The sequence below is a fragment of the Scomber scombrus genome, chromosome 12 (assembly GCF_963691925.1).
Source record: "Scomber scombrus chromosome 12, fScoSco1.1, whole genome shotgun sequence".
NCBI lineage: Eukaryota > Metazoa > Chordata > Actinopteri > Scombriformes > Scombridae > Scomber > Scomber scombrus.
The window spans coordinates 22198426-22215766 of NC_084981.1; the positions used below are offsets into that span (position 1 = coordinate 22198426).

Genomic DNA, 17341 nt, shown 5'->3' on the forward strand with positions numbered 1-17341 from the left:
ATGAAATTAACATAAAAGGTAAGGGTTTTTTTTTTAAACAGGTATAGTCACATTGAGAATAGTTCTGGGGAGCATATTGATTTTATATTGATATCATGATATGAGACACATCATCTTAGATTTTTTAATGTTGCAGTATGATAATATTGCACAATTGTGATTTTCTGGTTGTATAGGCTGCATTGCAGTAAGGTGATGTAATTTTCTCAACTTGTTATGACTGTTTTAGCTTTTCTATTATTCAATAGTCATCCCTACAATATTGTCGCAATATTGATATTGAGGTATTTGTTTGAACATGTCGTCATATTTGATTTTCTCCATATTGCCCTGCCCTAATTGAGATTAAGATTTGTTTTATTAAGAGAGAGAATCAAGACATTCAAGTGAGACCTGATATCCTGCATTGGATAGCAAGCTCAATTCAGTCAAGATACAAAGGTCGAACAGTCCAGTATTTGCTTTCCTTTGTTAAAGAAAAGATCAAATCCACAAGCCTCATTCTGTGCAAAAGGTTTTTCTGAGGCTAATATGAAGCTTCAGCTGTCCAAATGAGTCAAATAAAGTAGATATCTTTCAGAATTACAGTATTTTTTAGTGCCAAAGTCCCTCTTTTTGTTACTATACTTCCACAACTCAGCAGGGAAACACAAAGTGGGAATTTGATGCTAAAAAGACTGTAAATGTGGCAGATGTCCACTTCATAATTATCACAGACACACTCAAAAACTGCTGGGCTAAAAAGAATACACTGACTATTTAACCCAGAATGTTGGGTTATTTATTTGACCCAACCTACAGTTTGGTAGCAGCTGAGAATGTCACTACAATGAGAACAGATGGTCCACCTTAAAGGTCAGTCCACCTTAAGTGTGAGTCCTGGTCAGGTTAGGCCAACTCATTGTGGCTAACTTCAGGGCTAACCCCTTCACTTTAATTAGCAGATGGCAAACAAGACACAGGAACTTGGCTCAGGTCTTGAGGAATCTTGAGAATTCATAGCTTTTATTCACTGACAGGCGCCCTCTCTCTCTCTCTCTCTCTCTCTCTCTCTCTCTCTCTCACTCACTCACTCACTCTCACTCTCACTCTCACTCTCACTCTCACTCTCACTCTCTCAACCAAACACTCCCTATGCACTATAGATAGATTTTAAGAAAGGCAGCAACGCCCTCTAGCTACATTCATGTTTGGGTGAATATGTGACTTATGTAAAAGCTGTAAAAGGTATGAAGGGTCATGACCTGATGCTGCTTTTTTGTTTCCTTGTGGTTTAGTCAAATTTAAAAGGGTTAAAATTTGAAAATAAACGTATGAATAACTTGGTTTTTAACAAATTTTACATCATTTGTCACAACTTACTTAGAAAAAATGGTTATGTTCTGCTCAATGTTGACAAAATGCATTCAAATTTAACTGTAGGAAAAAAAAGGATTTTCATTTGATGTTTTAAAATAAAGTAATTATTTTTATAAATGCACCTAAATGCAGTGTAGGTGGATAAAATGTTTGCCTTGGGAGACCCAACACAGCTACCAGGGTCACAGGGACATGCAAACCCCTCCACCATGATAAGGTGACGATTCTCGGAGGAGTCATCAATCTTTCATTAAGGACAATTATATATATATATAACAAAAACCTTAATATAATAGAAAAATAATTACTTACCATTCTAGGATTGTCTAAAAACCTGGGGAACTCAGGCCATTTGAACCATTACTTCGAATCCACTTTCCTGGGTAAAGAGCCATATCCTTCATACGACCCTCTACTACACAAACTGGATATTTATGTACTTTCAACCACTCCACAATCTCTTTAATTTTTTCAAATTCAGATTCTGTTGAACAAGGATGATAAAGCACAAGCATGAAACTACTATTGGTCTGTGTGCCTGTTAAAACAATGCTGATTAAAGCTATGAAGGGTAGCAAGAGGACAAACACATTAAACACATTGGCCATTCCTCTATACAGAAGCAGCTCACATGTAGAAACTCACACTAAAGACAAAGTGAGCGATATATTTGACTCCTGTTGGAATAACTGGATTCATTTCTATGAGCTTTATTTCAGATAAGTGATGAAAGTGCAGACTCAGAGTCATAGACAAAGTAAGCTTTGAGTAAACGTATGCTCTTGCTGCATTGCTGACTGAGGCCCTGATCAGACAGAGTACAGTTTTAGCAGTGAGAGGCGTCTTTTCTCCAATTGTTAAGCGCTTTGCTTATGTGCCCTGGGCACCTCATGTTTTAGATGCTTAGAGCAACTAGCATTTTATCACACCATGAGATGAAAATATTACAACTCAGCCTGGAAAAGTGCCTGAAGTCATTGGTGTTTTTTCCCCATTGTCCAATCAGAATAATTGAAAGGTGGGCGTTCAGTGATGGTAACAGCGCTGTTTACTATTGCTCGCACAGGATGACAAACTAGTGGAGGCTGTTACTGGAAACCCTGACCTGTATGACTTTACCAACCGTAATTACCACGATTTGAGTAAGAAACAGCAGACCTTTCTGAGGCTTGTGTACCCACATAGATCTCCACAAAAGATGAGAAAGCACAAACAAGGCAATAACAACAAGATACAAGAGACAGTACGGTCCCCCTGTGGTTCCTGATGACGTAGTCTGCTAAGTTTTCTCAGGTGTTTTCTTACGTTCCTCAACTGTTCCTCTATGAAACCTGTAACAGGTATGTGCTTTCTACCTAAGCTCCTTGTAACATTAGATCAAATTTAGTTTAAAGTGGCCAGGATGGGTGAGGTGGAGTAGGAGTAATGCTGGATAGATAAACATACATAACCAGTGCTCATGTCATCATTAAGAAAGGGAAATTTATTGACCAACGCCATGGCAAGGGCTTCTTTGGAGTCTGATGATGGCTGTGGTTGACTAAATGCATCAAACACATCAAGACTGAACACAGCGATGGGTCTTTAGGAAGTTGTATTAGTTCATTTCTTTCTCTTCTCAACCCCTTTGACCCAGCATAAACAACCCACTGGTGTGTTCACAGGACCCAAAATAATCCAGAATTTTGACCCGGCGTTATTAACCCAACAATGTATTTACAGAAATAACCCAGTACTTATTTAAGGAGTACAATAAACAGTCAAAAATCACCATAACTTCATTGTTGGGATATTGTTGTATGTTATTATATCACTGTTTCCATCTTATCAAACAGCATCAACAACTGATTAAGTATATTGTGATGAAGACCTAAATAGATTTTTTTTTTTTTAAATGCCATAACATAACCAACTCAATTAAGGTAAACTCATAAATGTGTAGATGTGGATACCAGAGATCTTTGATGGAGTGTTGAATTGCTGCCATCTTCTGGTTAAAAGTACGTAAATATGCTTTACCAGGTGCTTAATTTCTGCTCACTCAGTAATTGAAAATGTGCAATGTATAGCTGTAGCTGTCAGTAAGTACAATAAAGATTCTAAGGCATTCAAAAAGTCAGTCTCCTCTCTTAAATTAGGAATACCATTTAACTTTTGTCACCTATGATTGCAATAATAGTAACAATTAATTAACCTGGTAACCTAGACTTGGTAAGAATCAGGTCAGTGTTGTATAGGTGTTAAAGGAAAAATCCTTTAACAGGATTTAGTTCAAGTCGTTACCCAGTCAATTACTTATAGCCCACTGTGCCTTAAATCTCTTTTCTCCTCCTCTTCGGTAAACAAGGCCCGCACAGACATAAACACACTTAAATAAATACTGTGCATTAAATATACACATGAAAACACCTACATACAAGTGTATTTCACTGATTCAGAAATTAAATTGAAGTAATTTTCCTTTTTGTTGTTAAGTCTAAATGTCCACTCCTACATCAGTGAAACAAATCTGCATGACTGATACACTGTTATTCACACACAGATGTGTAAAAATAGAAACACTTCTTCCTTTGAGTTGTGACTGAGGATGTCACACATAAAAAGCCTTTGAGGTGTAACTGCAATAGCCGTTGACAAGCGCTGTTATGAAACACTGAACACTCACTGCAGCTTCAGTGCATTCATGCAATAGGTGCAACCTAAGCAGAAATAAATGTTACTCATGTGCCACAAAAGTCATTTTTACTGTTAATAAGCTTTCAATAAAAACACACTGCGATGATTCCTCACACTATGAAATAGTTTATATTTTATTCAATAATCCTGTATAAAGCACAACAATAATATTCAGGAATACCAAAAACTTGAAGCCTTTTTTCATTACACTTCATATTATGATATTACATTGCAAGATTAGTATGATATCACATTATTATTATACCCAAAATGAGCCCTCACCAAACTGCATTAGACTATTAGTGTAGTTTCGATTGCATCAAGTTTTAAGGCCTTTAATCAATGGCATTATTTACATCATTAATGTTAGAGGTTATTTAAGCACTCCGGCTGGTCGTGAGGTAGTCGAAGAAGCTTGACTCCATCTATTTAGACTCTGCCAGGAATCTTCTGTACAGTACTAGCTTTAATAATCCTGATGATCAAGCCTTTAATTGCTAGGTCTGGACACTGTTGAGAGGTTTAACATAAAAAAGTTATAAATCCAGCTAACTCCCTCTCTCTCTCTCCATCTGTGCATTCATTGATTCTACCATGGCAGTTCGGTCCCGTCCCAGTTGTAGGCCTTGCCAGTCTTTTCTATATTCAGTGCTTCTATGATGCTCATCAGACAGGTCACTGAGTGTTCAGAACTGAACAGCCTGTCCTTTGGTACGTTCTTGTGATACGGCCGAGAGAGGTCTGTGTTGACTGTTCCTGGGTGTAATGAGACGCACACCACCTGGGAAAAATCAGAAGCAAGTTCATCAACTCTCAATGAGACAAAAGCCATAGATTTATATGCTTGTGTAAAGGTGTTATGCATCTATTTCCCAACACATTTTCTAAGCTGGTGGAGAGAACTCGGAAGACAGATGGCGGCTACCAGTTGTCTCCACCATTGTCTCATGTTCAACTTAAAGAGCACTCAGACCTACAGTACCTTGGGTCGACTGCGGCCGAGCTCTATAGATAGATTCCTGGTAGCCATGTTGAGAGCTGCTTTGGACAGTCTGTAGCTGTACCAACCACCAAGACCTGAGACGAGAGGGTGGAGTGGAGGGAGAGAGATTTAGGAAGACAAACATCATACCATTCATTAGTATGCATACATTACCATAGAAGCTAAATAGGGAACACCTATTGAGTGATTAAGGATAAAAGCTTTCTTTTTTGATGTGCTCATTTTTCTTCAACTAGCACACATTCATACTCTATAGAGCAGCAGTTCTGGTTGATGTAATTCATCCACAGATATAATAATGTACTTGATAAATTAAGACCTTTCTGTGCGTAGCTTGTCGCCTTGCAAAAGCCGACTATTCAACCAAAGCTGGTGCTCAGTGGTTTCCCACAATACCCACCGTTGTCGCCAATGGATCCCACTTTGGCGGTGATGTTGACGATGATGCCGCTGTGCTGCTTGGCTTTCTCTGCAGGCTGCTGACCGAAGCCCCCTCCACCCTTTTGTAGGAGGGGAGCAAAATACTTCGCCATGACCAGTGGACCCACTGTGTTGGTCGTCAAGGTGGAGATGATACCCTGAAACAGAAAATAATGGATTAAAATATAGGAACAGGAGATTAGATAGATAGATAGATAGATAGATAGATAGATAGATAGATAGATAGATAGATAGATAGATAGATAGATCAGGACAAATGCAAAAGAAAGGTATTATAAAAAGACATATTTCAGTTCAATAACATCTTGACACTGAATTTATTGATGCTGCTTATTGTTGTCTGATGTTAATGTGATTTGACTGAGCAACTATCAAGTAAATGTCACAAAAGTTTGGAAAAGGGGATCAAATGTCACTGCAGAGAAGCCCTTTCCAAAATTAAATAAGTTTCTTCTAAGCTCATCTGACGGTACATTTTTTACACTGTATAATTTCAAGATCTCACGTGAAAGCACTTTTATTTCACTCCTCATAATAAGTCAGCTGCTTAAACACCATCTCTACCTGAGCAGAAACATCCCTCAGGCTGGTCTCTCCTTTCCCGGAGGGATGAAGCATAGCCGAGGAGTTGACAATCAGATCCAGCCGACCGAAGTTCTCCTTAACCCGCTGCGCAGCTTCACGGATGTCCTCCTCCCGGTTCACGTCCAGCCGGAGCACCGTCAGCCTGCCCGGGTGTTGACCGGCCAGGCCCCGCAGCTCGGCAGCACCATCCGGGTTTCTGCATGTCGCTATAACGCCGGCGGGGGTTTTACTTTTTAAGATATGTTTGCAAAATTCAAGCCCCAATCCTCTACTAGCCCCTTGAATGAGTGCAATGGGAGCAGCCATGACAGATGAATGACATAAGGTTGGGGTTGAATGGGGTGTGTAGTAGAATTGGCTGCTTTCAAGTTCTACCAGAAACGTGGGATTTCTGGCATTTCTGAAACAAAAACGGCATACAACTTCCCCTGTGAGTGATTTTCTGGTCAGCCTTTAAGTTATTTGTTGCTATTTTTTCCCTGAGCATTGCCTTAAATGTCTTTCAAACCCATAATTTTGACTTAAAAATGAAGAAAAGGGGAGCTGATGAGAAGTACCTGAATGCAGCAGGTTTCACAACAGTACAATACGCCCTCTGTAGGTCACTGTGGATACACTTACACAACTATACAAAGACACGTGTCTGCTGTGGTGCATAATAGTGCATGACCAGATGTGGAGCTGTAGAGCTGCAATTAACACACAGTGAATGTTTTGTTTTTTGTTTTTTTTAATCTGACTGATAAGAGATTAGATAAACCATTGATCAAGCATGTATTTTTTCCTCTGCACATCCTGAAAGTGTGGCTTATTTATTTTGGCATTATTAGTACGCTGAAAGACTGTGGCAATAGGTTTATTAATAATGAATTGCGTCGCTGCTGTTTGCACCTTTTTTATAACATATTACACTTTATCACCCTAATAGAGTTTTATTTATGTCTTAAATTGTTTTTAATGGACATAAATGTGTTATGCCCCAGTGCTATCTAAATTTCGTAATATTGTTGTCTGACCCTCAATATATGGCAATAAAACTGCTACTACTACTACTACTATAGGCTATGTGTGTGTGTGTGTGTGTATATATATATATATATATATATATATATATATATATATATATATATATATATATATATATATATATATATATATATATATATATATATAGCATCTTTAAAATAAATAAAATATAATTCAAAGTGCTTTACAAACGATGGACAAAACAAGGGATGTTTGAATAGATTTAGATACTAATGCACCCCAAAAGCAAAATAGTTAATTGAATAGGATCACAATAAAAGATAGGTAGTTAAGATGATAAATAATACATAATAAATATAATACCTTGCAATTAAAAGATATGAAATACTACACAAAAATAGAATGTAATAAACAGTAACAAGTGCAATAAAAAAAATAAAAAATGAAAAAAATATTAACGATGAATGAATGAGCTATGTCATCCAGTCCAGCAGGTGGCGCTAATTTAAGAGAAAACGCCAACAAATTGGGAATAAAACATGCCAGATAATCTCTGGATTTATGTATAATGAGCTCAGTAATAAATACATATGTGTAATAGATAAATAAATACACAGCAGACATTGTGAACTATATTTTTTACAAGTAATAAATACACAACATATCGGCAAGAGTTAAACGGCGGAAGCCACAGTCAAACTCAAGCCTGAAGAAGAAGCTGGTTGCTAAGCGACCAGTTGGAATTGTAGCTATGGCGTCCAGCAAGGCGAGCTGCTAACTCAACACATGCGTTATTATGACCCATAAAACAGCGTGCAAATGCCACCAAAAAGAAAAGGACCATTGCAGCAGGTCCAGAGGGAAGTGGACGAAATCAAAGAGCAGGTGTGTTACAACATCGCGCATAGTTTAGGTGTTTATGGAGGTGATATACAGATTCCACCATGACTGAGAAAGCAGTTTGATGTTGCATGTAACTTACTTATAGACCCAAATAGACAAGTTATTGCAGCGATACCAGTAAGAAATCACTTTCCAGACGAACTAATAGCAGCTATGTAACTTGTATACCCAAGCTTATTACAGTCATGATCTGTGCTAGCATAACTGTTCATAAATAGCTGAAGATGAATCACAATACAACAAGGAGTAATGTTACTTTCTACCATGTAGTTGCACTTTATCCATCTGTTAGCTTGCCATTTCAAAAGTTGAGAGTTTCCTCAAATTAACTTCTTGGTGGATAAGGTCCATGTCGGATTTTCTAGAAAACACTACCAGAAATGTCTCAAAACTTGTGAATTGCAAGGTCAAGAACAAGAGAAGCATTAAAATGACTGATTTAAAGCTGAAGGTTGATTTTAAGGACACTATGTTCATTGTTAAAATGTGCAGATGGCAATTTATTGGCTGTGCAGTTCAACCTCAGCTGTTCATTGGTGTCAACACTCTTGTATTCACTGTTGTTTCCTCTCTCTGTGTTCTTTTACCCCAGGTGGACAGTCTGTTAAGAAATGTGCAGAGTCAAGATGAAACCACTGATGAGGGATTTCGGAGGTAAATAGCTCTGACAAACTCATTCCAGTCCTGTTAAGACTAGAACCTTGTTGCCCCTATTCCCTTTTTTTCATCCTGTTACTGTATACATGTACTGTAGATGTTTTTAACTGTCTGTTTCATTTAATTCTTTGAGGTATGATGTGCGTTTTAATGTGTCCAATTCTGAACAGATGTCAAGAGCTGCAGATCTCATCAGAGAAGGCACTAAAGACACTGAAGAAACTGACCAAGGTTAGAGCAACACTATCAATAAACACGTGAATTAAGCTGAAATCTAAGGATTTATAATAAGTGGAATTATGCAATTATTCAGTTTTATTTCTAGATGACCAAAATTACAAACAACAATGCACCCAAATCTATATATTCATGTTTTCTGGATGGGAAAGTCTCTTAGGCAGCATTTCAGTCATCCACGGACACTTAATGAATGTCGGACAGTTTTATTATGGCAGCAAGGTTATCTGTTCAAATACAGGAAATTAATGGGATATGTTTGGCCCTTGAATAAATGACTATGAAAATAGTGTACATTATTGAAAAAAATAGCATAATTCGATAAAATCTTGATACATCAGTCTAAACCTTTTGTATTGTGTACTGTTCTTTTAAAGTAAATTCTCAAACTGGATAAATTAACATCATAATTTGCTGTCTGATTTGCTTTTAGGCCGATGAGCTGGCTCCAGTGGGAAACTATGAGCAGAGGAAACTAGAAGAGGAGAGACGACTGCAGAGCATCTTGGAGAGTTTGAATACGCTGTCACTGGAGCTTTCACCACCAGGACCCAGTACTGCAGCAGGGTCAGCAACATATAGGTCTCCTACAAAGACAACAAATAATGAGAGGATCTTTCAGGATTGTTTTATCATGCACATTTCTTAATACTCTCTCTGTGTTCTGAAACTGTGTACTCTATAACTTCAGCTGGTTTTCAAATTTGCATTTGTCCCTTGTGAAGAAGTTACTCTGGCAAAATCAAATTAAAAACATCAATTGAAATGAGTGAAGATAAGTCCCATGGTGGGGAAATAAATGTACATTATTGCAGTAGCGTGTGGATAGTAAAAATAGAAAGAGCATCAATAAAGAATAATAAAAAACAATTAATAATAAGTACACAAGAAACATAAAACAATAGTTGAAAAAAGAAAATCACACATCCAGCATGTGACATAGTATTTGTTAGATTGTAGAAGAACAAAAAAACATGGAAATGTTTAGATATCATTTAACTTTATCACGTTTCCATTCACAGTGATGTTTCAAAAGAAGATAGTGAGGATAACAACGATGACAGTGACGACGATGACGACGATGACGACGACGATGATGACGATGATGATGATGATGATGATGACCATGAAGATGAGAAGCAAGCTCTGAAACCGCCCTCTCAACCTGACCCTCGCATCTACACGGCCCTCAGCAATTTTAGAGGAGAACAGGAAGGAGATCTGTCTGTGCAGGTGAAGTTTCTCCTGTGTCAGAGATAAAGCACAAATACACACAGGCCACATGTCAGCAACATGCTGATGTCTACAGATGTTGTTAAAATGAGCTGCCAGTGTTCATTTATGAGATGCAGTGTATGTTATAAACATTACAGCAGTTTCCCCCTCTCAGCCCCTTCCACTCTCATTATGCAGATTTCTCAATTTTTTCAAAATGTCACCTTAGTATATCTGTGTCATAATCTATGCTATCAGGCAACTATATTCAGTTTTAAACCTTCCACTCGATCACAGGCTCAATAAGTTACCTTTTTTTAAATACTGCATATCTCAGAATACTGATGTATAATGAGATTCTCAACACAAAACAGATAAACATATATACTTAAAGATAGAAAAACTATCTTTAAGTATGTTGATGTAACTTAAAAAGAAATTGCTTACAAGCTTGCATCTCATTAATGGCATTTTATTACATTTACTTAAAACAGAAGAGGGCGCTGTCACCACCCAAATCGTGGTTTCCACAGTCTTAGAGACCTTGAAAATTGCACACCTCTGTTCTTTCAAGCAGAGAAAGTCTGCTGTAGGTAATGCACAAATAATGTTGAAGGTTATGTGTTTCCCTACTGTTTCAGAGGGGGGAAGTATTGAGGGTCATCAGGAAGACTGCAGATGGATGGTGGCTGGCTCAGGACACTAAAGGCAACAGAGGAGTTGTTCCAAAAACCTATCTGAAGGTACACAACCAGCTGAAGAACATCTGGATCACAGTCAAGCATCCAACAGTTTTACTATTACTGTTTGTTTGAAAAGCTAAGGAATTTTTGTACAACTTATCATAAAATATAATGGTGGACATAAAGATACAATTTTACAATGGAGTATATTGATGATTCTAACTATAACAATATATCTATACATATTGATCTCTACATATTGATCTCTACCTTGTTTCACACTTATTTAAGTTGTTTAGTTTTTGAATATGTTTGGGTAAATTGTGCCAAAAATATACAAGAAAAAGTGTTTTAAAAATCAGAGCCCCACTAAAATAAATCTGTAGTCCACCCTAAACTTTGCAGTGTTGTTATAAAACTGAGTTAGTCACTGTAGTGTGTCAAACTGATGAGAAACATTTATATTTCAGATTGGCTCTGGTGTCAGCGATGAAGATAATGACGAAGATGATGATGAAGATGACGACGACGACAACAACGAAAATGAAGAGGAGTCAGAGGAAGATGCGCAAGATGACGAGGAACTGACTGAGTAAGAGAAACAGGTTCTATAGTGCATTTTAATTTAAATGAAAGTTTAACAAAGTTTAGTTGTACTAGTGTATTTCTTTCTTTTAGAAGATCTGTGTTGCTCCTCAAATTTGAGTGTTTTTTCAAAAGCACCTCATCAGTGGTTTTTGGAACCTAAGTGGAACAAGAGATCAATTTATTTTTGGTTTGACTCTAATAATCATAATAACTTCATGTTCTCTGTTCTTCAACAGCGGTGCTTCACATTCCAACTGGTCGACTGTCAGAAAGGCTCTGACTGAGGTAAAACTCAAATGCAAACTCTGCTGTTAGTTTAACAGATGTTAATTGTAAGCAGTGTATACAATGTATTCATGGTTTTCAATGTGTGTGACAGATTGATGCAACAGATGTGCTCTCTGCCATGGGGGCTATACCTTCAGGATTCAGACCATCAACTCTCAATAAACTGCTGGTGGAGGAAGGTCATTATGCACTCTCTTACAAACACACACACACATACACACACACACCCATAATCAAACCGAAACACACGCTAGTAGACCTACTATAATTAACTGATTAACTAACTGTCCGGCCGTTACTGAGTACAGCTGAACTCCATCACTTTTGTGTCAAGATACACTGCCGATAAATTAAGTATTTTTTGGAAAAATACACCTAAAATGTATGGCAGGTTAAAAAACAAACTTGGGTTATGTTTGATTAATAAATACCATATGATTTAAAGGGCAAAGCTGTAATTGTTTATGTCTTTTTGTAGGTGTGACATACAGAGGAAGTCATTATATTCAGCCTGAGCTCAGCCAATCGAAGCTCTCCTTTAGCGACCTCTTCCTGGACGCAGACACCGGCAGGGTGAGACAGTCCCTCTGAGCATGTGGTGTTTTTAAGATTTTTCAAACTGCAAAGCATCTAGTCATGAACATGCTTTGTTAACAAAAACAGTTATTCAGTCAGTGTCCTGTCCTCTCCTGTCGTGCAGGTTCGTGCTCGGCAAGTCAAGACTTGTGTTTGTTTCACTCTGTGGAGCTGCAGGATGATTCCTACTCCTGGAGTTGGCGTTCAAGTTCTCAGCAGACACATCCACATCTGTGCCTTTGATGGGACTCAGGTGGGGTATATTTCGTATATTTCGTCGTATATGCAGCTTTTGGCCATGTTGTACAAAGTTACCGTACCCTAATCTCTGCACCGTAAGAGCAATTTAGGAAATACTGTTTGATTTAGCTTATTCAACTTTCACATGACATATCTCAGTGAACGTATGACATTGAAAAACATTGTGATTTAGATTTGACTTTAAGACTTTTCACTTTTGCTCTATCCCAGACTTTTAAAATAAGCTGCTCTTGTGTTCCAGGTGTTGAGTAACATCCACACAGTGAGGGCAACCTACAACTCCAAAAGCCCCAAAACCTGGAGCTTCTCTCCAAGGGTATGAGAAGATCCCGACTGTTATGTTTGCAACATTATGAACATTGAATTAACTGCTGTGGTTTCTCTTTGTTGCACACATGAACTCTGAGGGTTTGTCAGAACTGCCAGAACTGGCACTTCAGGCGCTCAAAATACAATTTAACGAAACGTTAAGCTGAATCTAAATCTGAAATCCAGTGTTTGTCTTGGTCACAGGTGACGGGTATCCTACCCACCCTGCTTGAAGGAGACTGTTTCCTACGTTGCAACTCTGCGTCTCCTGACCTCGGTATCCTCTTTGAACTTGGAGTCACTTTTATACGAAATGTAAGGACAAACATACACACACAGATATTCATGTGACTGTGTTGAGATTAAATTATCCATGCAGATTAGTGACATAGATTCACACAGGAAATGGAAAACCTTTTTATGTTTGTTTTGACAAACATTGACTAATAAAATGTCTGTGAAAACTGATTGTCTGTGTGTTTATTTTAGTCTACAGGTGAGAGAGGAGACCTGAGCTGTGGGTGGGCTTTTCTCAAACTGACTGATGACACTGGAAATCCACTTTCGAACAGGTACTATACACACACGCATACACCTACACACACACACACACACACACACACACACACACACACACACACACACACACACACACACACGCATACAGGCATATAGACCTGTATATCCATGCATGCAGACCACAGACACATACATTGTTTATATACCACATATTCTGTTTCCATACAAGAATTATTAATGGTCATCATTTTTTGAGTATGTTATGATTTTTTATTTTCATAGTCATCCATTCTCTTCTTCATAGATGCCAATGGAAAAACGATGGATCAATGTTGGAGCAATGTTTATAAAATAAGAACCTATTTTTAAAAAGTCTGCACTTAATATTTTAACTTGTAATTAAATCTATTCTGTGTGTAGGACCTATGAGCTGCCAGTGAACGGTGGTACTCCCTATGAGAAGGACGTAGCGGTGGAGGCTTCAGTCACCAGAGGATGTAAGAACACACAGAAACGTCATAGAAAAGTTGAAAACACAATATTTAAAACAGGAACCTCAAGCCTCTTGAGAGTTAGTTTTTCTAGGTTTTGTTGACATGACATGGTAGGCACTAAATAGCTTTCTCATTCTGTATATTTGAAATCCTAGGTCAAAATCACTCTACTCTCCTCTCTTCTCCTCTCCTCTCTTCTCCAGCTCCAGGTGGTGTTTTCCAGCAGATGCTTCAGGCCAGGCGGCAGCCCAAACTGATTGTAAAGTTGAAGTCAGTCAACAATCGGACCAGAACTCAGCTCAGGTGCGAGGATTAGCAAGAACTAAACTACTACAGCGCTTGAAACACACCCAGCAGATTATGTGATCTACTTCTGCATCAATAAATTATTACCAGGTTTATTTGGACCCATCAGTGGCTCATCTCAACTACCTGCATGTTTGATCATATGCATAAAGTGTTACTGACTAATAAGGTTGTCATGATACCAGAATTGAAAACTTCCCTACAATACTAGTGTAAAGAAACCTACTACCTACCTATTTTGATACCACTGCAAAAATAAGAAAAAAAGTCCTAGGATCACAAAATAGGATTTTTTCCCCTTCTTTTTTTAAATTAAATTTTCTACGGATAACTCTAACTTGCTAGTCCCACCAATCATGTGGCGGATTGTTGTTGGAGAGAAAATTGTAACAGCCACAAGTTGAGGACAAGTTGATCTTCCTTCTTCCTCTTGTTTCATCTGTGCAGCCTTGGGTTAAAAATCTGACTAGATCTGTTTTGTTTTTTTATAGCTTCAGTACTTTTGATACTATTGAATGTTTAATTAACCGTGAGAAGTATCAATACTTTTGACAACCTTACTGACTAGTGTGTGTTCCCTTTCAGTCTTCTTCCAGACATTCTGCTGCACTCTCTGAGCTGCGTCCACCTTCTGGCTCTACATAGGCAGCTTCTAGCTGACACACTACTGATGGACAGGCCGACCATGCAGAATGCAGGTAACCCACATCTACAATGCTTCTTGTCATATATGTAAATGTTCACACTTCATAGAAAGAAAGAACATCTCTCTCTCTCTCTCTCTCTCTCTCTCTCTCTCTCTCTCTCTCTCTTTCTCTCTCTCTCTATATCTCTCTCTCTTTCTCTTTCAGATCCTATATGCAGTCCCGTGCTTTCTACTTTCCCTGTTTTGTTGGACCAACCAGACCTGCTGGATGCTCTCAAGGTCAGTGGGTAGTGCAGCATGATTGAACTTACTCCTCTTTTAAATGTGATCAATTACAAGAACATTTTTATATTTCTGTAATTTATTGTTATGGCAGCATATGATAACTAGTACATTTGCCAGTATGGGTTTTACTGTTCATTTTTAGCTGCTGAAAAGTTATTTTTGTGCTGATATTGTGCTTGACCCTGTACCCTGAATCCTGTTCTTGACTTTATTATAAAGCCTTGCCCTTTGACATAGTATTTAGGGGCAAACGGCACAAAACTTCAACAGAAATGGACAGTAATGAAGTTATTTTGTTAGTCTCTAACCTGTCGAGCTGTGTATGAACAGAGGATGCATTTTCTCAAACACCACTCAGTAATTGTTCAATTACACTGAAATCACCTTGCGTTTTCTTTCAGAGTGCCTGGCTGTATGCTGAGACCAACATGAGCAGAGCACAGAAGGTAAGAGTGTGTGTGTGTGTGTGTGTGTGTGTGTGTGTGTGTGTGTGTGTGTGTGTGTGTGTGTGTGTGTGTGTGTGTGTGTGTGTGTGTGTGTGTGTGTGTGTGTGTGTGTGTACCTGCTCAAACCTGTAGAGGGTGCTGTCAGTATGAGTAACCTTGTGGCTTTTCTATCTTATCTATCTATCGTATCTGTGTCTGTGTTTGCAGAAAGATTTGTCCTATCTGAAACAGGAGTTCATTAAGGTCTACATGTCGTCGGTCTATTTCCTCCTCCACTCGCCCTCACTGCCGTGTCATCGCTGGGCCGACCCGTCCTCAGAGGAGCAGCGGGCCAGAGTCATCTACACCCTCATGGATGCTCTCAAACAGTTCCAACACACCACTGGCCAATCAGGAGGCCCAGAGGTCTTTATAGACACTCAGCATCAGCATCTGGCCTTTGATGTCACAGAGTTGACCTTTGATCTCCTCCGTCTGGCACGGTAACATCACATCACTCAGTACAATAGGATTGGAGTTGACTATCTTATCATTATTATTATTATTATTATTATTAGATAATATATCATCAACATTTTAAATAAAAAAAGAACATTTCAGTGTATGCTCGACAGCTATTTGGTTTATTAAAAAACTGTAAAAGCCTTAGATGTGCCATGAATATATTTTGGAACATTTTTTAAATTTGTAAAATGAAAGCTGGTGATATTCTATATTTTTTATTATTGTCATTAAATCCAATGAAAATACAAAAACAAACAATTTGGCCATTTGTCATTACTTTGACTTCCTGTGGCACACAAGCCTTTTGATTTCTGTGGAAGAAAATATTTACTAAAGGGTTCATGAATGAATAGTTGCCTTCTTTAAAAGGACAAATAGTTTCCGACAACAGGTGGCCACTAAAGCTTTTAACAAACATCACTCAGACTCAAGTGAATTTGTTGTGGACTATTCCCAGCTGCTGGTCTATGTTTGCATACACAGGTAGTACTTGTAAGTAGGAGAACCATTTATGGTTGTTTCCTGTCCTTTCATGAGATTTGTTGACAATAAGAAAAATATAGAACATCACCAGACTGAGACGGTCACTGAGAAGAGACTCTTTGCCTCTACTCTGCATTTGGACAGCAATTAAAGTGGTCTTACTGTAATTTTGAGAAATGCTAGAACATACTATAAGAAATCTGTGTGTACTGTGATTACATAAGGAAATGATTAGCCTGTTAATTGCCTTAAAAGGTGTGAAACAAAAGGTTTGGACAATGGTAACATTATTAGCAATCATTAGCAATCATTGAGTGATGTGTTTAGGTACACACTGAAACATGTTGAAGGAGAGAGGAACACTTTGCACTAAGATGAAACACATTTTTGTGATAAAAGAACCAATAATGGCATTATAAACATGTTTTGATACTGGTATTTATTGCCCATTTTGTAATAAACAATCAGTCAAAATCACTTTGTGATTTATTTCAGACTGCATGAACCAAGTTATTCTCTTCAAGCCTGTCATCTGACTGGTCACTGAGCTGTTTCAATTAATCTCCACCCACTAGGTCAACAACAGTCATGTGTGTCTTTGTGTGTGTGTTTGTGTGTAGAGTTACATGGTGGTGGAGGAGTGTTCAGAGTTAATAATTAGTCTCCGGTCATCTTTTTATAGCCTTGTATAAAAGGACAGGAGCAGTGAGAGCTTCGATCAGTCAGGGCGCAGACTGCCTCGGACGTATATTAACAATTGTGACATGTATTGTGATTGTTAGCTTTATGTTCATGGAAATTAGAGTGAAACATCCAAACTATTTTTGGAAGGCATGCAGGTTATTTTATCCTTCATAACCCCAAAACAGGTTTTTATCTTTAATAAAATG

The 17341-nt window shown here is 38.1% G+C and overlaps 2 protein-coding genes across 2 annotated transcripts; one reads left to right on the forward strand and one right to left on the reverse strand.

Moving 5' to 3' along the window:
- Positions 1-4150: 4150 nt before the first annotated feature.
- On the reverse strand, positions 4151-6370 carry zgc:65997 (uncharacterized protein LOC794398 homolog). The gene is made up of 4 exons (XM_062430856.1): positions 6044-6370; positions 5439-5616; positions 5018-5112; positions 4151-4816 (listed from the first exon to the last, which is right to left on the reverse strand). The coding sequence occupies exons 1-4, from the start codon at positions 6368-6370 to the stop codon at positions 4625-4627; spliced, it is 792 nt and encodes a 263-aa protein (XP_062286840.1). The 3' UTR covers positions 4151-4624.
- A 1500-nt stretch (positions 6371-7870) lies between these two features.
- Positions 7871-16127, forward strand: nphp1 (nephronophthisis 1). The gene is made up of 20 exons (XM_062430620.1): positions 7871-7936; positions 8547-8608; positions 8782-8842; positions 9282-9415; positions 9871-10081; positions 10705-10806; positions 11217-11338; positions 11571-11619; positions 11714-11801; positions 12101-12195; positions 12323-12451; positions 12701-12775; positions 12973-13083; positions 13258-13340; positions 13708-13784; positions 13985-14084; positions 14673-14785; positions 14939-15012; positions 15420-15464; positions 15672-16127. The coding sequence occupies exons 1-20, from the start codon at positions 7871-7873 to the stop codon at positions 15948-15950; spliced, it is 2076 nt and encodes a 691-aa protein (XP_062286604.1). The 3' UTR covers positions 15951-16127.
- The last annotated feature ends 1214 nt before the right edge of the window (positions 16128-17341 follow it).